The sequence below is a fragment of the Herpailurus yagouaroundi genome, unplaced genomic scaffold (assembly GCF_014898765.1).
Source record: "Herpailurus yagouaroundi ecotype Mexico unplaced genomic scaffold, PumYag 166, whole genome shotgun sequence".
In the NCBI taxonomy this organism is placed as follows: Eukaryota; Metazoa; Chordata; class Mammalia; order Carnivora; family Felidae; genus Herpailurus; species Herpailurus yagouaroundi.
In genome coordinates, this window is record NW_024412407.1 from 29,765,954 (window position 1) to 29,788,699 (window position 22,746).

Genomic DNA, 22,746 nt, shown 5'->3' on the forward strand with positions numbered 1-22,746 from the left:
TTTAATTGTATTTTTTCCTCTGTTTGTTTACCCACTTGTGAAAGATACAGTCTTAGAATGCAAGTTTTTCAAAAATTTCTCTATTCATCAGAGGTGGTATAATGTAATGTTTATTGATTAATGTTAAGCTTCTGGTGCTGATCTTTCCTCTCTTTCACTCCTCTGTTAATTATGACAGATACAACCTCTTTGAGTCTCAACTTCTTCATCTCTAAAAAAGGAAAACTAGCATTAACTGCCTATTGAAATGGAACATTTTTTTACTGAGTGACAGAAAAATTTCTATTATTCATTTCTAAAAAGGGCACTCAGTGTGAAATAGTAGAATGTGGCTTCCACAACACCACTGGGGAAGACACAACTTCCTTTTTTGTGCCTCTGAATAAAAGGAGTTGGCCTGACACAGTGCAATCCACTCAAATCATTTTTGCTGGGGACCAAACCATGTACTTGAAATAAGCAGTTTGGTAAAGTTTGGCTTGATCTAAGGATAAAAAATTAAAGTTATGTAGAGAAGTAGCAAGAACCAGTATTAGTCAGGTTGTCCTTCATGAAAAGTTTTCTTTCACAATTTTGTTTTTGGTAATTTTTTGTTTTCCCAGCAGAGTGTTTATTCTCCGGTAGCAGCCCAGAGTACTGATATGCTGTAGTGATAAAAAGGGCAAGACAATTTACTTTGACAATCAACCAAATAATGCAAACATTTTTAAATGGCAATTAATAGAGTTTACAAGTAGATATTGCTTCTTCTCCAATTTAAAATCTAAATACATAAGTAAATCCACAAGATGAGAAACACATTCATTTTGAATTCTACAAATACAGCCCAATTGAGGACGTGTATGTAAAATTAGACAGTCACCTTATTCACCCATGGAAATATCTATAGGTAAACACGATTTTCTTAGAAGAACATTCTAGGTCATTTCTCCAACACAAGGACAAGCAGACTAACAAAACTCTGAAATTTTACATTACAGTGCATCACTATAGATGTGAATAAAGCCATGTGCACTTAAAAAGTAAAAACAAAGTGGTCTTAAAAAACAAACCTCAAGAAATAATTTATTAATTATTTAATTTTATATTTTCCATTGTTTCAGAAAATATAGATGAGATTTGCAAATTTTCTTCCCCTCTAATCCTCTACTTCCTCAGATTACCTCCATCTTTTGTCTATATTATTCCCGAGGAGCATAAGGTCTCTATGTTTTTAATTCAACACCTGGACTTTGGGGTCATAATTGCTTTAGTTTTTCTCAGTTAACATTCCTATGTAAATATTTCTCATGTCATCTGCTTTGAAAATAGACTAAATTTGACCCCCCAAAGAAGTATTAAATTGAAAAGGTCTATTTTCTCATATGGTCTTTGATACTCTATATTTCTGTTTGTAAGAATTGTTGATTCTGTATCAAGTACTTGGTGCTGGGACCACACTCCCTTCTGTTATGGCTGAGGTCAGGGTTTTTCAGGTCTTCATATTTGAGGTCAGATCATTCTTTGCTGTGGGGGCTGTTTCTGTGCATGGTAAAATGTTTAGCAGTAACCCTGGCTTCTATCCACTAGATGTCAGTTGCAAATCTCCTTTCCATTCCAAGTTGTGGCCCAAAAGTGTCTCCAGACATTGCCAAATGTCTCCTAGGAGGCAAAATTGTCCTTACTGAAGACCACTGGACAAGAGACAGGGGGATAACCCAATATTCTTCTTGGAAAACAAGTGTTAACTTGGTTTTCTATGAGAAAAATATCTCCATGTATGGCAGGGGACTTCTTTGATCTACTCCCTGACCCATGGCTATCTATTCTAAGATCCTAGGTCTCAGGTCAGCCTTCTTTTCATTCAATCTCTCCTCCAAGATTGTATTTTAGGAGATCACTCTGTCTGCCTTCCACGTTTCTTCTTACATCCCTATAATTCCCATTTTTTTCTTACTAAAAACACAATAAATGTTTATCGATAGTGAACTATATATAACAAACATTTTTTTGAGACTGAAATTTTGTTCCTGCCCTTGTAGAAATTAGAGTGTAAGGAATAGGGAGAAATTGCAGGATTCAGAGGCAATAGCACTACACGTTGCACCATCCTGATGGTGCTGGAACTGGGGTTGGTACATATCGCTTCCACCTCAGGCTGTGCTCACAGAAAATAAGAAAAGTGTGTTCAGTTTAACACGACAACTTGTCTTTATTATGGATTCAGTTCTGCATTTATTGCAAAATCACAAATAGTCTTTGTGATTTTTCATACTGTGGTATATATTTTTAATGATCCAGAATTGACCATTTATTTTGTTTAAATTTTGTTAGTGCCCTTGTGAAAGGATGCCGTTGTCTGGAAATTGACTGCTGGGATGGATCACAAAATGAACCCATTGTATACCATGGTTATACACTCACCAGCAAGCTTTTGTTTAAAACAGTTATCCAAGCAATACACAAATATGCATTCTTAGTACGTGCGTATCTTTGTTAAATTATAGTTATCTAAACACGATATAATTTACTTGCTTCAAAATCCTATAATGCTTGGCCTTAGTTTAGATCAGTGATATTTCAAATTGTGTGTTATGATTTTTGTAGTATATAGTTAAAGGTAGATTTACTGAAGTTAATCTCAGGTAGTAAGATGCATGTTTCAGGAAATTTTTTGTTTAATTACATATTATATGTATATATATGTAGATAGATAGATAGATATAGATATAGATATAGATATAGATATAGATATATATGAGTGTGTGTGTGTGTGTGTGTGTACTGTGTCACAATGTAAAATATATTTCTTACCATGAGTTGAGGTACAGGCAAAAAATGTTTGAGAAATACTGGTCTATATAATAGTAAATATTTTACCAATATTCAATTACCTTACTTTCAATACATGAGATAAAATGTGTCAAAAATGTGTTATACAGATTGTTGACATTTTTTATGACTATGATGGCAGCTATTCATACAGCAAAGAATTTTTTTTTAAAGCTTATTTTTTTGAGAGAGAGAGAGAGAGAGACAGAGGATCTGAAGGGGGCTATGTGCTGACAGCAGAGAGCCCAATATGGGGCTTGATCCCCTAAACCATGAGATCATGACCTGAGCTGAAGTTGGACACTTAACTGACTGAGCCACCCAGGGACCCCAAGCAAAGTATGCTTAGAAGTTTATTTTGGGTTTAAAAATTATTGTTGGATTTATTAAAGTTATGGATTCAAAGATCTAGTTCTTCTGAGCACTTCTAAATTCAGCCTACAAATAAATTAGTGTATAAATTGAGTAGGATTGAATGGGTTTTAACAATCACTCAATTTTATTATTTTATTTATTTATATTTTTTTAATTTTTTAATGTTTTATTTATTTCTAAGACAGAGAGAGACAGAGCATGAGTGGGGATGGGGTAGAGAGAGAGGGAGACACAGAATCCGAAGCAGGCTCCAGGCTCCGAGCTCTCAGCACAGAGCCTGACGCGAGGCTCGAACTCATGAACCATGAGATTATGACCTGAGCCAAAGTTGGATGCTCAGCCAACTGAGCCACCCAGGTGCCCACAATCACTCAATTTTAAATAAGACTTGGTTTTATTTACAAACGTGGCTAATTAAGCACCTTTAGGTATTTTAAATTATTTTTATAAAGTTAGAATATTTGTTTCTTTCTTAAGTACTTCAATTGCTATGCCATTGAAGAGATTTAACAAAATCTTACTGAGTACTTAAACAGTACATATCTAAGAAATTAAAACTTAGAATTTGATAAACCTAAAGTTCTCCTCAGTAGGTCAATACATTATCTATAAATATAAACATAACTTAAAAATCACAAATTTAAATCAACTGCCTTATTATTTGAGAGTGCAAAATACTAAAAATGTGCAAAGTATTCATATAAAATATGGAACATTTCTATTTTTAGTATAAAACATTGATATATGGCATTGATTCTCTTATGATTTCTAAATTCTCTGATGACTTCTAAATTTATACCTCTACCCCAATTTCTCCCTTGAACTCCATACAATATAGACATGTACATGTTTGACATCTCCACTTGCATATTTAACAGAACATTTTTAGAACTGACCCCAGATCTTCCTCTTCCTCCCATGGTCTTCCCCATCTCAGTTACTGCTAACTCCTGAGTTCAAGCCTAAATTGTTGTTGTCAACTTTAATCCTCCCCCCCCTCATTTCTCTCCAATCCTTAAATAAGTTCTTTAGGAAATCCTCTTGGGTCTATTTTCAAAATATACACTGAGTTTAACTCCTCCTCCCCATTCTCACTGTCACTGTGCTGAATAACTGACATCGCCTCTCACTTGGATTATTGCAGTGGCTTCTTATCCAATGTTCCTGCTTTTTTCCCTGTCCCCCTGCAGTTTCATCTTAATGTTTCAGTCAGAGTGACTTTTTGGTAAGTCAAATAATGTCATTCCACTTCTCAAAACCTTCAGTCCCACTCAAAATACAAACTAAAAGCCATGTTTAACCTGTTTTCTCTTACCTCCAACTTCTACTCGTCTCTCCCTTATGCACATGGCCATGCTAGCTTCCTTACTCTTCTCCAGACACATCTCAGGGCCCTTGCAACTCCTATTCCCTTTATCTGAAATACTCTTCCCAAATATTTGCATAGCAGACCCTCTCACTTCATTCAGGGTGGGTAACTGAGGAAATAGAGGCAATCTTAAAATTCAAAGGCCTCACAAGGATGGAAACCCCTACGGTTTTTAAGACTCGAAGAGAAAAAGATGGAATGAAAAAAAAAAAGCTTTGAGGCACACTCAATGAGACTTCTCAGTTGAACAGGATGACTCATTTTTGCAGCAAAGGTTAGAATGAAGCTTCAATTTTCTACTTGAGATAGTCACCATTAATTTGGGGAAGAGAGAGCAGTAAGATAAAATAGATTTGATAATTATGATGAGGTAAGAACTTTGGGTACAGTTGCTGGCAACTGTAACTTACTAGAAGCAAGCATATAAGAAGTCTAAATTTTTAAGGGAATTACATTGCCAAAAACACAACACAATACAACAGAACAAAATAAAACACAACTCTGACTCTTAGGTGAGCCTTAAAACAACTCTTGGTCAAGAAGTGAGCTGCAAAAGTTGCCTGACGTTAAGGAAAGCAAATTCCTCAACACCTACTTTAGATGTGGCCAAGGATATGGGGCACCTGGGTGGCTCAACTGGTTAACGTCTGACTCTCGGTTTCAGCTCAGGTCATGATCTCACGGTTTGTGAGTTTCAGCTCTGCATCGGGCTCTATGCTGACACCGTGGAGCCTGCTTGAGATACTCTCTCTCTCTCTCTCTCTCTCTCTCTCTCTCTCTTTCTTTCTCTCCCCCCTCTTTTGCTTTCTCAAAATAAATAAATAAACTTAAAAAAATAAAACAAGAAGAAGAAGAAAAAATGTGGCCAAGGATAAAAACAAGACGGCCTTCCCTGAAGGTGGAGCCAAGGACCACAGAAGACCCCCCCCGCCCCCCCCAAAAGAGCAACACTCCCCAGTTAGTGCAGTCAGGGCTAATTGAAAAACCTCTCTGCTAGGATATCACTTTGTCTAGTTTTAAAATCACTTTTTATATTTGGGAAAAATTTTTACACTGTTCTCTTGATGTTAGATAGAGTCAGTGTATATGGGAATAGGTATGAGGTTATGATAGTAGGCTGAATAAGTGCCCACAAAAGTTCTAATTCCTGGATCCTGTAAATTTATCTTATTTGGAAAAAGAGTCTTTGCAAATTTGATGAAATCAAGGACCTAGAGGTGAGGAGATTATCCTGGTTGAGCTGGGTAGGCTCTAATGCCATACAGAGGAGGAGATGATATGAAGATGAGGGGCAGAGATGGGAGTGATATGGCCACAGTCAAGGAATAGAACCACCAACCACCAGAAGCTGTAAAAGGCAAGGAATAGATCTCCCTTAGAGCCTTCTCCCGCCTTGATTTTAGCTGGTGAAACAGATTTTAAAATTGTGGCCCCAAGAATTGTGAAAGACTAAATTTCCATTGTTTCAGGCAACCAAGTTTTTGGTAAATTGCTATAGTAGCCACAAGCTACTAATATACTCAGACATTAAACAAGCATAGTGTCCTATTCAAAACTCTGTGATAATGCAAGGACCTTGCAAGTCCTTGGCTTGTTTACAAATTGATAAATTTGTGCGCTAGTAATTATATAGGCTGAAAATCTCTTTGTAAAGTAATCTTTACTTAATAGATTCTCTTTATTATTATATCCTTATCTTTGTTTCTAATTATAAAGCAATGAGTTTTGATTGTAGAATTTAAAACTAAAAAAGTAGAAAATTAAGTTTCCTCTACTTACTGGTGTTAAACTTTTCCCTTCACATTTAAAAATATCGAGGGGTGCCTGGGTGACTCAGTCAGTTGTGCGTCTGGCTTTGGCTCAGGTCATGATCTCCCAGTTTGTGGAGCCTCCCCGCATCAGGCTCTGTGCTGACAGCTTAGAGCCTGGAGCCTGCTTCGAATTCTGTGTCTCCCTCTTTCTCTGCTCCTCCCCTGCTTATGCTCTGTCTCTCTCTCTCCTTCAAAAAGAAATAAAAACATTAAAAAATTAGAATTAAAAAATATCAAAATAAATATATATATGATAAGCAAACATATATATGCTTCAAATATTAACGTGTAGAATTTTACTCTTCAGCAACTTGTATTTTTCCTCGTAAGACTATATTATAGATAACTTCCTATAGCAGTATATATAGCATTACCTCCTTCTTACCAGGTTTGTATCATTCCTTTAAGGAGATATGGCATAATTTATTTAAACAAGTACCAACTGTTGGATGCTTCCGTTGTTGCCTATATTTCTACTATAAACAGTAACAATCTTCCTTTTTATACAGATTTAATGTTCCCTGTTATGTCAAACTCAAAAGTACTTTCAGTTTAAAGAATACTTATTTTGCAAAGGTACAGAACGTTGAATGTAAGTTTTAAGATAGATTAATTGCTTCTGTTAATTGCATTACAGTCATTGAGGAGTTCTGATCAGTAACCGTAGTAATGGTTAATTTTTTAGACATCTGACTACCCAGTGGTGCTCTCTTTAGAAAATCACTGCTCCCCTTCCCAACAAGAAGTGATGGCAGACACTTTGCAGTCTGTTTTTGGAGATGCCTTGCTTTCTGATATGCTTGATGATTTTCCAGACAAACTACCTTCACCAGAGGTAACATTTTGTCTGAGAAGCTCAGGTTAATCAAAAAAGAAAAAGCATGTCACTATGATTGTTGATCCATAAAACTGGGTTAGAGATCAATGAAAATTCTTAGCCTTGAGCCATTATAGGGGTGTGTCTTTGCAATGTTTTGCCTGGGAAATGTTCCCGTGAGCATTTAGGTAAATATATTTTGAGAAAGAGAATATATGGAGATAAACATAAAAACTCACCTTTTTATTGTGTGTCCTAGCCCCATGAGTCCAAAGTTTCAAGTCAGTTAATATTGGGCCACAGGGATTTGGTAGGTTTTATAGGCAAAGGCTCAGAATGGGGCAAAAATTTGGGTTGTAAATAGAGCTTGTGTCTAATTCCTTAGCATCTGGATGGGAGGTTTTGTTTTGTTTCGTTTTGTTTTGTTTTTTAATCTGCTTTTTTCAGTTTCCCTGTCTCTTATGGGCCCCTTTCCATTTTCAGTTAAGCATACTCAAGTCCTTGGTTTAAAAAAACAACCCCATTCTAGCCTCATGGTTTTGATCTCTCTTCAGCTATCTCTTTATTATTTGTCTCAACCCAAATTTCCACTTTCTCATCTCCTCACAACCCAGCTTCCTCTTCCACCTGCACCTCAGTAAGTATCTCATTGTCCTCAGAGACTTTCCTACTGGTAAATTCTAACAGAGCTCTTGCAGTCACCATCTGCCTTGTTTCCTTCGTGACATTCAATCATGGGAAGCCTTCTTCCTTTCCTTGAAACACTTTCTTCCATAATGCCACGTATTTTAGGTTTTCCTCATTTTTCTCTGACCAGTTCTTTTTAGTTTCCTCTGCCAGCCTACTCTCCTCACCTCAAATGTCATCGGGTGATAAACATTTTTTCTTTTACATGATAGTATTGCCTAACAATAATTTAGTTTTGACGTGTCGTCATTTTAGATGTAGAACAGTATTTGTGTCATATTTGAATTTTTAAAAATATTTTTCCTTATTTTATTTATATGAGTAGAAAATTTAAAGATGAAAGTGTTGTAACACTGGTGATTAGAAGTATAGGACTCATGATAAGAATGAGATGGACAGAAACAATTGAACAGATGGAAACACTGACTCTTTCACTCCATAGAATGTTCACAGATTACATGTGTTTAATTGTGACAAGAAAGAGATATTAAAGACCTTGTGCCAATGTGAAAATATATTATCAAAGATTTAATCTAATAAAGATGTAATCTAAGGTTTAATCTAATGGTCTAATTCAGGAAACCTGTAACAATTTTTAGATTTCTAGAAATGGAATCCCTTATCCTATTATTTATAAATCAACTTCTTAGCATCCACATATGTAGTTTTTGTTAATGTTTTTGCTCCTATGCTAAAGTAAAGAGATGCTTTCCAAAGGGTAAATGAGGAATTAGAGATAATGGTAATTTTCTCATACCTCACTCAGTCATTGGTGTACAAAAGAATTGCCTGGAGACTTGTTAAAAAGGCATAATTCTATTCCCACAACGCAATATTCTCATTCTCTAATTTTGCAGTAGATCCCAGGAATCTGTTCCCTTAACAAGCACTCCAGGGTGATGCTTTTGATGCATGCGATTGCATAGTGCACTTTGGTAAACTCCACATTAGAGAGTAATGTAAGGACCATTGTAATAGAGAGAAGGCCCAAGATGATGGAAATAATTTGAGTGGGTACCTGAGGATAACAAAGGGAAGAGACAAATTAAAGCTCCTTGAAGAAAATAACTTTACTTCATACCCCGGATTCCTGCAGCATTATATATAAAACATAGCAGACATTTGATAAGTATGTTGATGAGTTAATTAATGGCTGAAAAGGGTAGGAATAACTAAGGGAAAGAAAGGAATTGGAAGTCTTAGGACTTAGCATGAGGGACCCTGATGGGGAATTTTGCTATGCTCCTAGTTTTGATGGAAATATTAAGTTGATGATGCATGTGGGGAAACATTACAATGGGGAAACATTACAACATCACAATAGACATTTCTGAATACCTGATCTCATTTAATACTTTTTAATATTGGATAACAGTAATGATTGGAAGCATTTACTACCAGAAGTTGTAACATTCTAACTTTTGTAGCATTGCAAGTATTTTAACATATATAAACATAACATATAAAATATTAGACATTAATATAATATATATAAATTACATATAAATATATGTGATATGTGTAGAAATATACAATTTTCATGTGTGTCAGTTTTTAAAAAGAGTAGCAATTTGTGGAATATATAAAAGAAAGGGAGCTACAGTAAGTCCCAAATCATAGCAGGCTTATTTTGGGGTGAATTTGGGTCAATACTATAATATCACTAGTTTTTATCAGGGTATTTCTATAGGGGTATGGATAAAGATGGAGTTCTTATGTATTTTATTACTGTGGGCTAATTGAAAACATGGTGACTTTTCAATGACTGTTAAAATACAAACTTCCCTGTAAATGTGTAATCGTATCTCTCTTTCAAATCGTTTCTGTAGGTATTAAAATTCAAAGTATTAGTTAGGAACAAGAAAATAGGAACCTTAAGGGAAACCCATGAAAGGAAAGGTTCTAATAAGCATGGTCAGGTAGAGGAATTTGAAGAGATATATCAAGATGAAATCAAAGGATCAGAAACATTGATTGGATCAGAAGACAATCCAGGAAAGGAAGATGAGATAATAAGCGTAGCTGGATTACCACTTTTCAAGAAAAGGAAGGTAAGATGACACTTTGTGAAAATCTTACAAGTGATGGAAAAGTTGTCTTATTTTCTTATTGGTGGAGAATTAAAAAAAATTTTTAGAGGGAAAAATCTTTTTCTTCCTTATAAAAATTCTAGTCTATCATTTAAAACTTGTTTGGAAAAAAATTATCGGAAAAGAAAAATTTAAAGTTATCTCTTTTCCTGCATTAGCTGTTTTTAATTTGTTCTATGGCCAAATATTATGCATTTTTAGGTAGTAGGCATTGTGCACTGTACAAAATGCAAACAACCCAATATTTCTGCCCTCAAGGAGACTATACTGTCAGAGTCAAGAAAACCACTGTAATAATATACAGTCTTATAAGTATGCAAATTAACATGACAAAAGAAGTTATATTGAGTTGCAAGTGACCTAAAACTAACTCAGCTGGTTTAAGTAAAACGTGAATTAATTAATTGGCCCACATCAAGATAAGTGCAGGGAAAAGTCTTTGAATTTTAGGAATGACATGGTATAGTGTCTCAACTTAAGTCCACAGAATGGACTTTTTTCCAACTTTGGACCTACTTTCTCCACATTGGTGCAAGACTTTACAAAGCTCTAGCTTTATATGCTTTCAGGCTCAAATCCAATGGAAGACCTATTTATCTCTCAGATGACCAAGCACATTTTTTTTGTGCATTGGCTATGATCCAGCGATGTGCACATCCCTGAGTCAGGTGCTATTGCAGGGGAATGCAAAGCTGTGATTAGCCAGTTCCGAGCCATATTGTCAAACTTAAGCACGCAGATTAAGCTTGAGCAAGGAATATTTTCCCAAAACAAAACTTGGAAAGGGGCTAACAGATGTGTAGAGGAGATAGATGCTGGGCTGTCAAAGAGCAGCTGTATATTATACAACAGAAGTTATTCCCAAGTGTTAGATCACACTGGAAATACACTTACTCATGAATAAATACCCTAAAGTTGTCAAATTCATAAACAGATCTTTGGGAAAAAAGAAATAGTGATCATTGTTATCTTCAATATTTACTACGTTAGTTGAGATTTTAGATTATAGGCTGTCTCATGTTAACATTAAATACTATCATCATGAAAAATAATCACATTGATGCAATCCAAATGGTTTTTGGGGAGATATTATTATGAAAAGAATGATATACTTGATCTGAAAGCATATTTTCTTTATTGGAAAAGGCATTTTTCAAATGATTCGTACAAAAATATGAAATTGCTGCATTTTATTTTTATACCACAAAGGTAAAGGTGGCTCTGGCCCTATCTGATCTTGTCATTTATACCAAAGCTGAGAGGTTCAGAAGCTTTCAGCATTCAAGACTGTATCAGCAATTTAATGAAAGTAATTCTATTGGGGAGACAGAAGCCCGAAAACTTTTAAAGCTGAGAGGTAAATTCTTATGATTCAAACAGATGAAGTGTTTAAACAACTTTTATTCACTGCTAAAATGTCAAGATTGGTCAACGACATTTATAAAGACGGTATTCTCATAAGCTTTCAACATATTTAATGCAATTTAAAAAGAGGCTATCTGCCTCAGGTCACATGAAGTTTTATTTCACAGAATTTGTTTAATTAATTTTTTTAAGTCATGAAATTTTGTTTGGCAATGTCCAGCATGGACATTTTTGTAGGGAGAGCTCTGGTGAGCAGTTAGTGGAGGAAAGCCGTGAGTGACAAGGTTGAAGAGGTAGGCAGAACCAAATTACAAGGAAGTGAACTTTGTCTTAGAATCAAAGGCAAGCAGGAGAAGATTGAAGTCTCAGGAGTCACGCCATCCCCTATGTGTTTTTGAAGGATGTCTTTGATAGCAGTGTAATGGTGAGACTTCCTGTAGGGACATGAGGAAGGCTCATGGTAGAGAGCACAGAGCCACAGTGAACTGTGTAGACTCAGCAGGCACCTAAGATAGACAATGAAATAAATCTAGAACCCGTATGTCCCAGGTGGAGAGCGAGGACGTGCATCCAGGGCAGGCTACCAGACGGCTATACAGAGTGCGTACTGTCCTGGCACGTCTGCAGTGGTGCCGCTGGTCTGCATGGCTTCTTTTTACTGTCTTCCGACTCGTAACCTGAGTTGGAGGATTCTGTTTGCTAGAGCCAAGATGCAAGGTCTTGGAAAGAGGATGGGAAGTAGACCTTACCCTTTTGTTAGACTTGTATGGTTGGGGAATAACCTCAGCTAAAAAAGGGATGGACAGGGCACCTGGGTGGCTCAGTAGGTGAAGCATCTGACTTCAGTTCAGGTCGTGAAACCATGGTTCGTGCACAGTATCAGGCTCTCTGCTGTTGGTTTGGAGCCTGCTTCGGATCCTCTGTCCCTCTCTCTTTGCCCCTCTCCCTCTCACGCTTTCTCAAAAGTAAAAATTAAAAAAAAAAAAAAGTAAAAAAGGGATAAGCAATTAACTCAGTAGTCAGGTGACTCTCCAAATCCTTCTTAAAAAATACAATCTACCATCTTGTGTAGAAACACCATGACAGGAATATCAGCACCTGCAACTGACTCAAAAAAGCTGTTGGCTATTTGGAAATACAGATTCTGATATATTTCTTGGTTAACCTCTTTGGGCTGGCCACCAGTGCCCAAAGTGTTTTGAGGTATACTTCAGCTCATCTCTTCAAACTGTCTAGGTATTTTAGGTCCTTTTGTTTGCTTGTTTTTTAACTGTAGATTGTGTCTGAAATAAATTCAGTAGGGCTGAACCACAGTTAATAGAATAGAATAGACTTGAATAGAATAGAAGAGATGCAATATAAGTAAGTGGGAAACATAATGAAACAATTATGTGTGTATATTGTGTGTTGGGTGTCATATAAAATATATTTCTTCCTGTGAGTATTGTTAACAGGGTTTAAATTTGAATGACCTACTTTGCTAGCCTCTATTCTTTCAAACTATTGGATGGTTTTTGTTGTTCAAGGGGACAAGACCTCAGCGCACAGCAAAAGTAGTTCTAATTCTCTCACTCTCATTGTGTTAGCCACCTGCTCAAACTTTGATAAGGACTGGGAAGTTCTGAGTCAAGTCATAAAGTTTAGCATCACCGTCTCTTCGGAAAGAGTATAGAGCATTTTTCTTCCACCAAAATCCAGTAATAAATAATTAATTCTGGGGCGAAGGTATGCTCCAAGAATGTCCATCATTATTAAAAACTTAAATGTCACTAAATTTATAATGCAGAAAAATCAGAAACAACTTTTCATATGAGTGGAGACATTTTAATCATTTAAAAATAATGTAGTAGGTGAATATTACTGAAATGGAATTAATTATTTTTCATACTATTTTTAAGTAAAAAATGGAAGTTTATAAAAGGGAACAAATAATATGATTAAATAAAAAATAAGAATATACATATGACAATAGAGTGAAAAGATATATACTAAGAAGTTACCTGGTTTTTAATTGAGTGATGAGATTATATATAGTTTTATTTTTTATTTTTTCTTATTTGATTTTCTCATTTATTTAAAATGAACATAAATTGCATGTATAATAACATAGTATGTTTAATTTTTAAAACTCAATTTCAGAAGTAACAAGATGATATTATGTTAAGGGTCTTTGGTAATCATTCATCTTTATCACTTTGTAGATAGGCAAAATTAAGATCCAGAAGAGTATAGATTTTACCAAAAGATAAACATCTTGTTTAGGGCTGGATAAGGGATCATGATAGTTGGACATACATGATGTATTTATACATGAGTAGCTTCAAAATAAACTTTCTCTCAAGGAGTGTGTAACTTCTAAAATTGAGAGCTGATGAAGTTAATTATTATTAACTTCAGTAATTATAATTTTTAACTTGACAATGATTCTATTCTAGTTTGACTATCAAAGGTAGTGGGCCATAGGCAATAAGCATTTCTCCTAATCCTGGTCACCATATTAGCAGGAGTAGTTGTGGGAACAGGATCTGCTTAATGAAAGAATAAAAGCCTTGGAGAAACACGAAACTGTGTTAAAAAATTCAAAGATGTCCAATGGTAAAGGGCATAAATTAGTTTTGAATCTCAAGTGATTTAAATAGAATATATACATATATATAAGCTTGTAAAAATATGTAAGTAGAAACATAAATAGAAACAAATGGACTGTGTGTGTGGTGTGTGTGTGTGTGTGTTTGTGCATACGTGTGCGTGAACTCTAAGTATAGACCTTATCTCAGTAAGGAAAACATTTGAAATAATCAGAACTACGGTAGTCTCCCTCATCCATGGGATGCATTCCAAGATGCACACTGGATACCTGATGCTGTGGAGTACTCAACCCTATATATGCTATGTTTTGTCCTGTACATATATTTCTATAATAAAGTTGAGTTTATAAGGAGGCACAGAGATTAACAACAATAACTAACAATGAAATAGAATAACTATAACATACTATGATAAAAGTTATGTGAATGGGGTCTCTCTCAAAATACCTTATTGTACTGTACTCACCCTTCTTCTTGTGATGATGTGAGATAGTAATATGCCCACGTGATGAGAGGAGATGAGATGAGGTGGATGATGCAGGTGTTGTGATGCAGTGTTAGGGTACTAGTGACTGTCTGGTGATTTGTCAGAAGTAGGATGATCTGCCTCGGACCTTGGTTGACTGTGGGTAACTGAGACTATGGAAAGCAAAACCACAAATAAGGGAGGACTGCTGTATTGGGAGGTTGCAGGTTCTCTTTCAGTGGAGACATGCAAATAGACATTGAAGCAATTTGAGGGAAGATGCTGTGGTGGTTAGGGTTGGCAGCTGAATTGAATAACTTTAAGGTCCCTTTCAATGCTGAGAATCTGTTGACTATTCAGCTGGGTTAATTTGGATGGCATTATATCTCTTTATGTGACTTGCATGTGATTCTGCCCTAATGTGAAAACCAATGTAAAAAAAAGACAAAATGAAGAAAGATACAAGTTTGTTTTAAAAAAATGAATGCATTTTATTTGGGATTTTTATATATTCTTACATCAAAGAAATTAGTTTGGATGTGAAAAAATTAAATACATTATTTAATATTTTTTTCTCAAGTGAATGCTTAGTATACATAAAATTGTTGAATAAAAATTATTAGTTTCTCAATAAGAGTGAATTGCACCGTCAAAGACCTGGATTTATTTTGATTTCCATGAATTGCAAATATTTTTGCCTAAACAATACATATCAGAAGTACTGAAACAATTTTAGGATTCTATAACGTAGAGAGGCATAGCAGTTTACTTAGTTTATCTGAAATCTCTCATGATGTTCTTATATTTTTTTAGCCCACGAGTTTGTTCTTCACACCAGGAGGTTCATTACCAGAATTTATCCCAAAGCAACAAGAACAGACTCCTCTAATTTTAATCCTCAAGAATTTTGGAATATAGGTTGTCAAATGGGTATGTTACACTGAGTTTTGGCAAAAAGAAGATAATAAATTCATTTTATGAATTAATGAACGACTTATGAAAAGAACTTCCCCAGTAGATTTTTTGACCCCGGGTGTTTTGGGGTCAGGCAATAATGCTGAATCATTGGTTTCAAGAGCTGAAGTTATTCCTAAATGGGTCAGAGAGGGTAAATCTAAGTGAGAATTAGGCACATGGAAGTTAAATTCATGAAGAGTTAGCATGGGAGAGGTAGGAAGAGAAAAAAATAAAAATGGGTGTCAGAGGACAGTGAATATCAAGTTCTTTGCTTGAAAGATTTGCTAAGGGCTTCTTTAAATCAAGTGACTTCTACCTTTTATACTTTATGCCGGTTCTACATTCGCAGTACTGAAAAGTGAATGAGATTGCATAGCTTTGTTATTTGTCTTTACCAGACTTTCCTTATTCCAAATTGATTAGCTGTTATCACACAGGCACTAACCAGTCAGAAGGTACCAGGTGTAAAGCCCTCTGCTCCTGGATTGCAGCAAGGCTCATAGGTTTGTGGAGAGAGGGGAAGAGTGGGGTTAGGAGGGGATGTTGGGGAGAGAGAGGATGGTATTACCAGCCTATATGGATGTATTTTTATTTTTATTTTTTTATTAAAATTTTTTTATTGTTTATTTATTTCTGAGAGAGAGAGAGAGAGACAGACTGAGAGCTGGGGAAGGGCAGAGAGAGAGAGGGAGACAGAATCCGAAGTGGGCTCCAGGCTCTGAGCTATCAGCACAGAGCCCAATGTGGGGCTCAAACCCACAAACTGTGAGATCATGACCTGAGCCGAAGTCAGACGCATAACCGACTGAGCCACCTAGGTGTCCCGGATGTATTTTTATATTTTAACAGCAATTATTGCTCTGCCTGTTTTTCCCTTTCTCTTTAAGTGATAACAGTCTCCCTTTGGACCTGAAAGTTTATAATATATTTGGTGTCTTTTCTTCTGGCACCTCGTGTGCCGATTTTCTCTATTCTTGTATTTCCTGAATGTCATCTGATCTGTACCTTGCTATTCTATAATTTATATTGTATGCCAGCTTGATTTTTAAATGAAAGTTATAATTTAAAAATTGAACTTTGAAACTCAGCTTCGTAAATTAATATACACATGGCAGGATGAAATGCTTAAAAATCAGGAATTATTCTGGCTAATGATGCTTGCTCTTAAAATGTTTAGAGATATAAAATCCATGATTAGCTTTCAGTATATCTTTTAACTGTGTTTATTTAATTGTACCCTCTACTTCCTGACAATATCAAAATACTTTTTGCTCACAGTGGCCTTAAATTTCCAGACACCTGGTCTGCCTATGGATCTTCAAAATGGGAAATTTTTGGATAATGGTGGTTCTGGATATATTTTGAAACCACAGTTCCTAAGAGATATTAAAACACAGTTTAATCCGAATAAACCACCAAATCAGAGTGATCCAGTTACACTTACAATAAGGGTAAGATTAATAGCTTTTACCTGTTATGGTTATTGTATAAGCTGGAGAGTATGCATTAATATTTTGAGTTCTACTAATTTCCTTTAATGTCCTTTAAATTTCAGTTGATCTTTTTACATATTAAAAAGGAGTGGTATTTCAGCACCATTCTGTATCTGAAAATCTTTCTGTTGACTTCTAGCATGAATGATTACCCTGCTTGTGAATAGAAATATTGATGCTGAAATCTTCTCCTCGCCAAAGTTTTTTTTTATTCCATCGTCTTTAGGCATTTAATAATGTGATAGAGAAGTCTGAGTTCAGCCCACTAGTTACCCTGTGGATACGCTACTCTCTTCCTCCTTAACTTCACAGAATTTTACTAAAAGATTTTAGGAGCACCTTGCTTTTCATTAATCTCCAGATTTAGACTTCCACAGCTCAGAAGTTTTGCCCCTTGTCTCTGAATAGTGTTTGGTTAGTACTTAGAAACCAAAAGTATCCATACGCTGTTCATGAGTATCTGCCCGCATGTGTACTAATTCCTGTCAACTCAATCACTTTTTTTTTCTGCCTTTGATTTTCCTCCATATCTGATTTTATTCTTTACTGATTCTAATGTAGATGTGAATTTTTCTTCTGCATCATCGGTTTCTTCCCTCTAATTTTTATTTGCCTCACACTGCTTCCTTTTTATTTCTGTCTGTATCCTAGCCAGCACCCTTTCCCCCTGACTCCTGTCTTGTTATTTCATCTTTTGTTTTATTATATAGTCTGTGTCGTCTTATTGGGAGTAAAAGTAGTTGTCTAAAATTTATTGTTTCCATTAGTATAGACTTTTTGAAAACTTTCTTATTCTTCTATAACCAAAGTGCTATATTTATTTCCTTTTTTTAAATGTCACTGAATCATCTGAAAAGCCCCTAGCTTTTTCTGTCCATTTAGTTATAAGCAATTCTATCTTAGATTGTATCTGCACTTGTGGTTTGCAACAAATTGGGTGGGTAGGGCTCTTTAGTTCCTGTCTTTAATTAACTAGTTGCTCCTAGAACCATATGAATCATCTCAGGTTCTTTTTTTTTTTTTTAAGTTTATTTTATTTACTTTGAGAGAGAGCAAGTACACATGTGTGCTCAGTGGGGGAGGAGCAGAGAGAGAATCCCAACCAAGCTTGGTGCTGTCAGCACAGAGCCCAATGCAGGGATCGATCTCATGAACCATGAGATCATGACCTGAGCTGAAATCAAGAGTAGGACCCTTAATCAACTGAGCCACCTAGCGCCACCCCCCACCCCATCAGGTTTTTTGTGTCTCCTGTTCTCACTCGGGAGTGTGTTGGCTGTGCTGGCTGGTGAGAGCTTGCCTTCTCTGGTTCCCTGGCTGTCAGAGTGCAAGAAATGCTATCACCCAGAAGGCACGCCCCCATAAGTCTTCCTCCCTTGGCTCCTTCCTCTACGGTCCTGATGTCACAGGGCTTGGGGGAGTATTTTCATCCACTTCAGGCCCTAGCCTTTTTGTCCCAGCTGAGAATGGAAACTTAAGAGATGTGCCGTTTTCCAGAGATGGAGGTGGAAAGAGAGTATAGCAAAATTGAATGAGACAGAAATGATCCTGGCCACTGCAGCAGATAGTGGCAGCAAATATATATATATACAGTAGCTATATATAGACTATATAGTAGTATAGTGCCAAAGTATGTAGTTGACTTTTTTCTTGGTTGTTAGGGATTCTGAGACTCTAAAGTAAGGGCATATGGTAGCTAGGTAGAAACTGCCTTCAGCACCGATGCAGCCTCAAATCAATTAGTTGGCACTCTTTCTAGGATCCAGCAAAATATTGTCCATTAAACTGCCTTTGCAAATATAACTTTGGCATTCTTTTTGTATTTTTTAATAGAACAATTTAAAAGATTAGTAAATTTTTCTTTTACTTTTTTGTTATGGTGTTAGCTGGAAAGTATACATTAATATTTTAACTTCCGTTGATTTCCTTTAATGCCTTTTAAATTTCTGTTGATCTCTTCAGCCTCAATAGGTGGGTGGTATTTCGATCTCTTTCTACATCTGAACCAAGGTCTCCCTGTTGCCTTTTTGCATGAATGAAAAAATGCGAAAGTCTGCATTGTTCTAAACACCTAGTCTAGTAATTGTCATTGCTGTTCCAGTGAGAGAAAGGGAGGAATCAGCCGCTTTGTGATCTATTCCTCACAAATCTGCTTACTGTGCTGGGCTTTCCTATCTCTTCCTACCTGTCTCTGTCTCAAACGATTCTTTCTTGTTCACATTTGTGGGCTCCTCTTCCTCTACCCAGCTCTGAAATATTTATATTGCTAAGGCTTTTTCTTAATCCTCATCTCAAACTATTCTCCTTGTGTCCTTTTATATACATTCGTGGTTTCAACTGCCAACAATGCCCAAATCTTTAATCTGACTTCATTTCTGGAATGTAAAGGAATATTTTAAATACCCTACTTAACATCCTTACCTGTTTAATCCCTGTTCTGTCAAACTTAAAAATATTAAAGGCTGAACGCCCCTGCCTGGTCCAATCTTATTTTCTTTAAAGGTCAATGAACTTAGGTCGAATGCATTGTGTCAATTAACTCAGCCTACAAAATTGGGAACCATTCCTCTCTTTCCACATCTTTATCAATTACTGTGTTCAATCCATCTCTAAATTTCACTGATCCTACTTCGAAATATCTTCCTTATCCAATCTCTTGGTCTGATGCCATATGCTACTTTTTTTTTTTTTTTAAAAGAATTTGTTGGGGCGCCTGGGTGGCGCAGTCGGTTAAGCGTCCGACTTCAGCCAGGTCACGATCTCGCGGTCCGTGAGTTCGAGCCCCGCGTCAGGCTCTGGGCTGATGGCTCAGAGCCTGGAGCCTGTTTCCGATTCTGTGTCTCCCTCTCTCTCTGCCCCTCCCCCGTTCATGCTCTGTCTCTCTCTGTCCCAAAAATAAATAAACATTGAAAAAAAATTTAAAATAAAAAAAAGAATTTGTTACCTGTCATCACATTTATTCCTTTGACCTTCTAAGGGGTTTTCACTTAGCCTGTCTCAGTCCTCCTGACCCATCTTCCACAAGTGGCCCAGAGAGATTGTGCTCCGTACTAATCTCATCATGCCTACTTAATATTTCTTTATGCTTCCTGCTTGCTTTCTTAGTTGGGGCTTAGCCTGATTCTCCAGCCCCACTTCTCACCACTTCCAGTCTTGTAGCTTTTTCGGTAACCATATGGAAGCCTTTTCTGTCCACATGCTACCTGCATGCATTGCTTATGCTTTTTCCTTTGGCTGGATTATTCTTCCAGCTTTCACCTGCCTGTTGCCTTCACACTTATTTTTCAAGATTTACAGGGTCGCTTATTTTTGGAAGTTTTTTTCCTCCACTAAATTAGTTACGCTTCTTTTTGTAGTTTTGTTTTTCCATGACACCCTATACATGCATATAGTAGCCATTGTATTATACAGGCATATGTCAGAGATATTGCAGGTTTCATTCTAGACAACCACAATAAAGTGAATATCACAATAAAGCAAGTCAAATGAATCTTTTGGTCTCCCAGAACATATGAAAGTTATGTTTCTACTATACTATAGTCTATTAAGTGTGCAGTAGTATTCTGTCTAAAAAAATGTACGTACCTTAATTAAAAATACTTTGTTGCTAACAAATGCTAACCATCATCTGAGTTTTCAGCAAGTCATAATCTTTTTGCTGGTGGAGGGTCTTGCCTCAATGTTGATGGCTGTTGACTGATCAGGGTGGCAGTTGCTGGAGATTTGGGTAGTGTGGTACTGTTCCATCAGCTAAGTTGATGTAATATTCTAAATCCTTTGTTGTCATTTCAACAATCATCACAGCATCTTCCCCAGGATGAAACTTATCTGTTCAAGTTTTATCCTGAGATTGGAGTAATTCAATCACATCTTCAGGCTCCACTGCTGATTGTAATTCTCTTGCTGTCTCCACCACATCTGCAGTTGGAACACACACACATTTATTAGTTTGCTGATTTACATGGGCATGGTTTGTGGCACCCCCAAATAATTACCATAGTAATATCAAAGATCACCGAACACAGATCACTATAATAATATAATAATAATAAAAAGGTTTAAAAGTGAGAATTACCGAAATGTGACACAGAAGCATGAAGTGAGCAAATGCTGTTGGAAAACTGGTGCCAATAGACTTGCTCGATGCAGAATTGCCACAAGCCTTCAATTTGTAAAAAATGCAATATCTGCAAAATGGAATAAAATGAAGCTCAATAAAACAAGGTACCCCTGTAATTGTTTATTTACTTGTACTTGTCTTTCTCCCCCACTTGTCTGAAGGCCCTGTAAGGATAAGGACTGTTTCATTCAAGTCTTATCCCTAGTGCCTGACACAAAGTATATGTTCAATATATGCAAGTTAATTGAATGAATGACTTCTTTTTCAAGTTAAGAATAGTAAAGAGAACATATGTGCTCTTTGATTGAGAAAGAGAAGATGGAAGATGGCTAGTATGCATGGATGTTTACAAATGCCACCTGTTTGCTTCTGAAGGGTCTCATGTAGCGACATAAGTGGCATGATGTAAAACAGGCACGATTAATGATTTTCCCAGGAAACTGCTGCCATAGTCACGTGGGTCTTTCTTGCTTGCTTTGATCATCGTGGGGAGCTTTGTGATTACAACTTGTGCAAATTGGGGAAGGCATGACTCAGGGTTCAAAAGGCATAGTTTTGCCATTTGCTTTATGTCCCCAATAAAGACAATTCAACATTCCTGGTTTAATCTTTGTCATCTCTCAAATTAAGAGTTTCAGATTAGGTCAACCCTTTTCGAACTTATAAAAACAGTGCAACCATTTTCCAAGTTCAAAGTCTGATGCATAAGGCCAATAGATGAAAGCAGAGGTGCTCTTCTTGACCACTAAAGGTCTTCTGTTTGACATTTGTCTTCTGTGGTGGCCCCTGAAAGGGCTTCTGTGAATCAGAGTGTAAAAATTATTTGAATAATAGTTTCTAAATTCTCTGTCAGTTCTCATATTCAATTATTATTATTATTTTTAGTGAGGTTTTTTTTTTTTTTTTTTGGTGTGATGTGCACTTAAAAGCCGAACTTTTCCATATCGGCAAGGGTCTATTACCTGCAGAGGGGATATTCAGCTGGTAGGCTCTCGTGTCAGTGTGCTAGTTATTTATGGCCAATGTTCTGTCTTGCTAACCTGGTGTCTAATTTATGCTGGTCGATCAATGCCCATTCCATACTAGTTGTTAAACATTTGCACAGTCACCCTGGTTTCCAGCTAATGTTTAAATGTGTGGATGTAGGAGAGGAAAAATTACACATTGGCACTTTTTCTGTTTCTTTTTTTTCTCTTCCTTCTTTCCTTCCTTCTTTCATTCTTATTGAAACTTATTTATTTGTTCCTGTTTATTATAATCTTCAGAAATTAAAATTTTGCCTCAATTTTTATGTTAGTACATTTTACAAATGAATACACTTGAATAATTGTCTTTTGTTTGGACTTTGCTCCTTAAAGTAAGACAAAACTTAGCTTCAACAGTTAGTTTGACTAATAAAAGGTTAAATAAAACTATGATTAGTTTAAGTGTTCTGATACCCAGTTCTTAATATACATATGAAATCATTGATTTTGTCAGACTCAGGTTAGTTATGATAATATTGACAACAAGAGATAATATAAGATTTTGTGATAAATTATCCAAACATATAAATTATACTATCAAGAATGCTATCATAGGAAATTATGCAGTGTTTTTTCTTACATTTCAGAAGTAGTATTAATATTGTTTCTAATTTTTGGATGTAGACAGACAATATGAATTTCAAAATGGTTCATGTTATCAGAGTACTTCGGCCTGATTTACAGTAGACTGTGATTATAACAATACTTTTAAGCAATGGCTTTTAACAGCCATAAAATACTTTATTTGATTTATTTTATTTTATTTTTTAAC

The 22,746-nt window shown here is 36.0% G+C and overlaps 1 protein-coding gene across 8 annotated transcripts in view; it reads left to right on the forward strand.

Annotated features, from left to right (window-relative positions):
* The window catches only part of PLCZ1 (phospholipase C zeta 1), a 45,814-nt gene that overhangs the window by 16,965 nt on the left and 6,103 nt on the right, over nucleotides 1-22,746 (forward strand). For 7 of the 8 annotated variants that reach the window (XM_040488774.1, XM_040488775.1, XM_040488781.1 and 4 more), the window contains 6 exons: nucleotides 2,314-2,458; nucleotides 7,052-7,201; nucleotides 9,700-9,921; nucleotides 11,170-11,317; nucleotides 15,193-15,309; nucleotides 16,615-16,787. In XM_040488774.1, the coding sequence (XP_040344708.1) occupies nucleotides 2,314-2,458; nucleotides 7,052-7,201; nucleotides 9,700-9,921; nucleotides 11,170-11,317; nucleotides 15,193-15,309; nucleotides 16,615-16,787 (955 nt within the window). The remainder of the gene's footprint in view (nucleotides 1-2,313; nucleotides 2,459-7,051; nucleotides 7,202-9,699; nucleotides 9,922-11,169; nucleotides 11,318-15,192; nucleotides 15,310-16,614; nucleotides 16,788-22,746) is intronic. The other variant, XM_040488776.1, reaches the window with a different exon arrangement.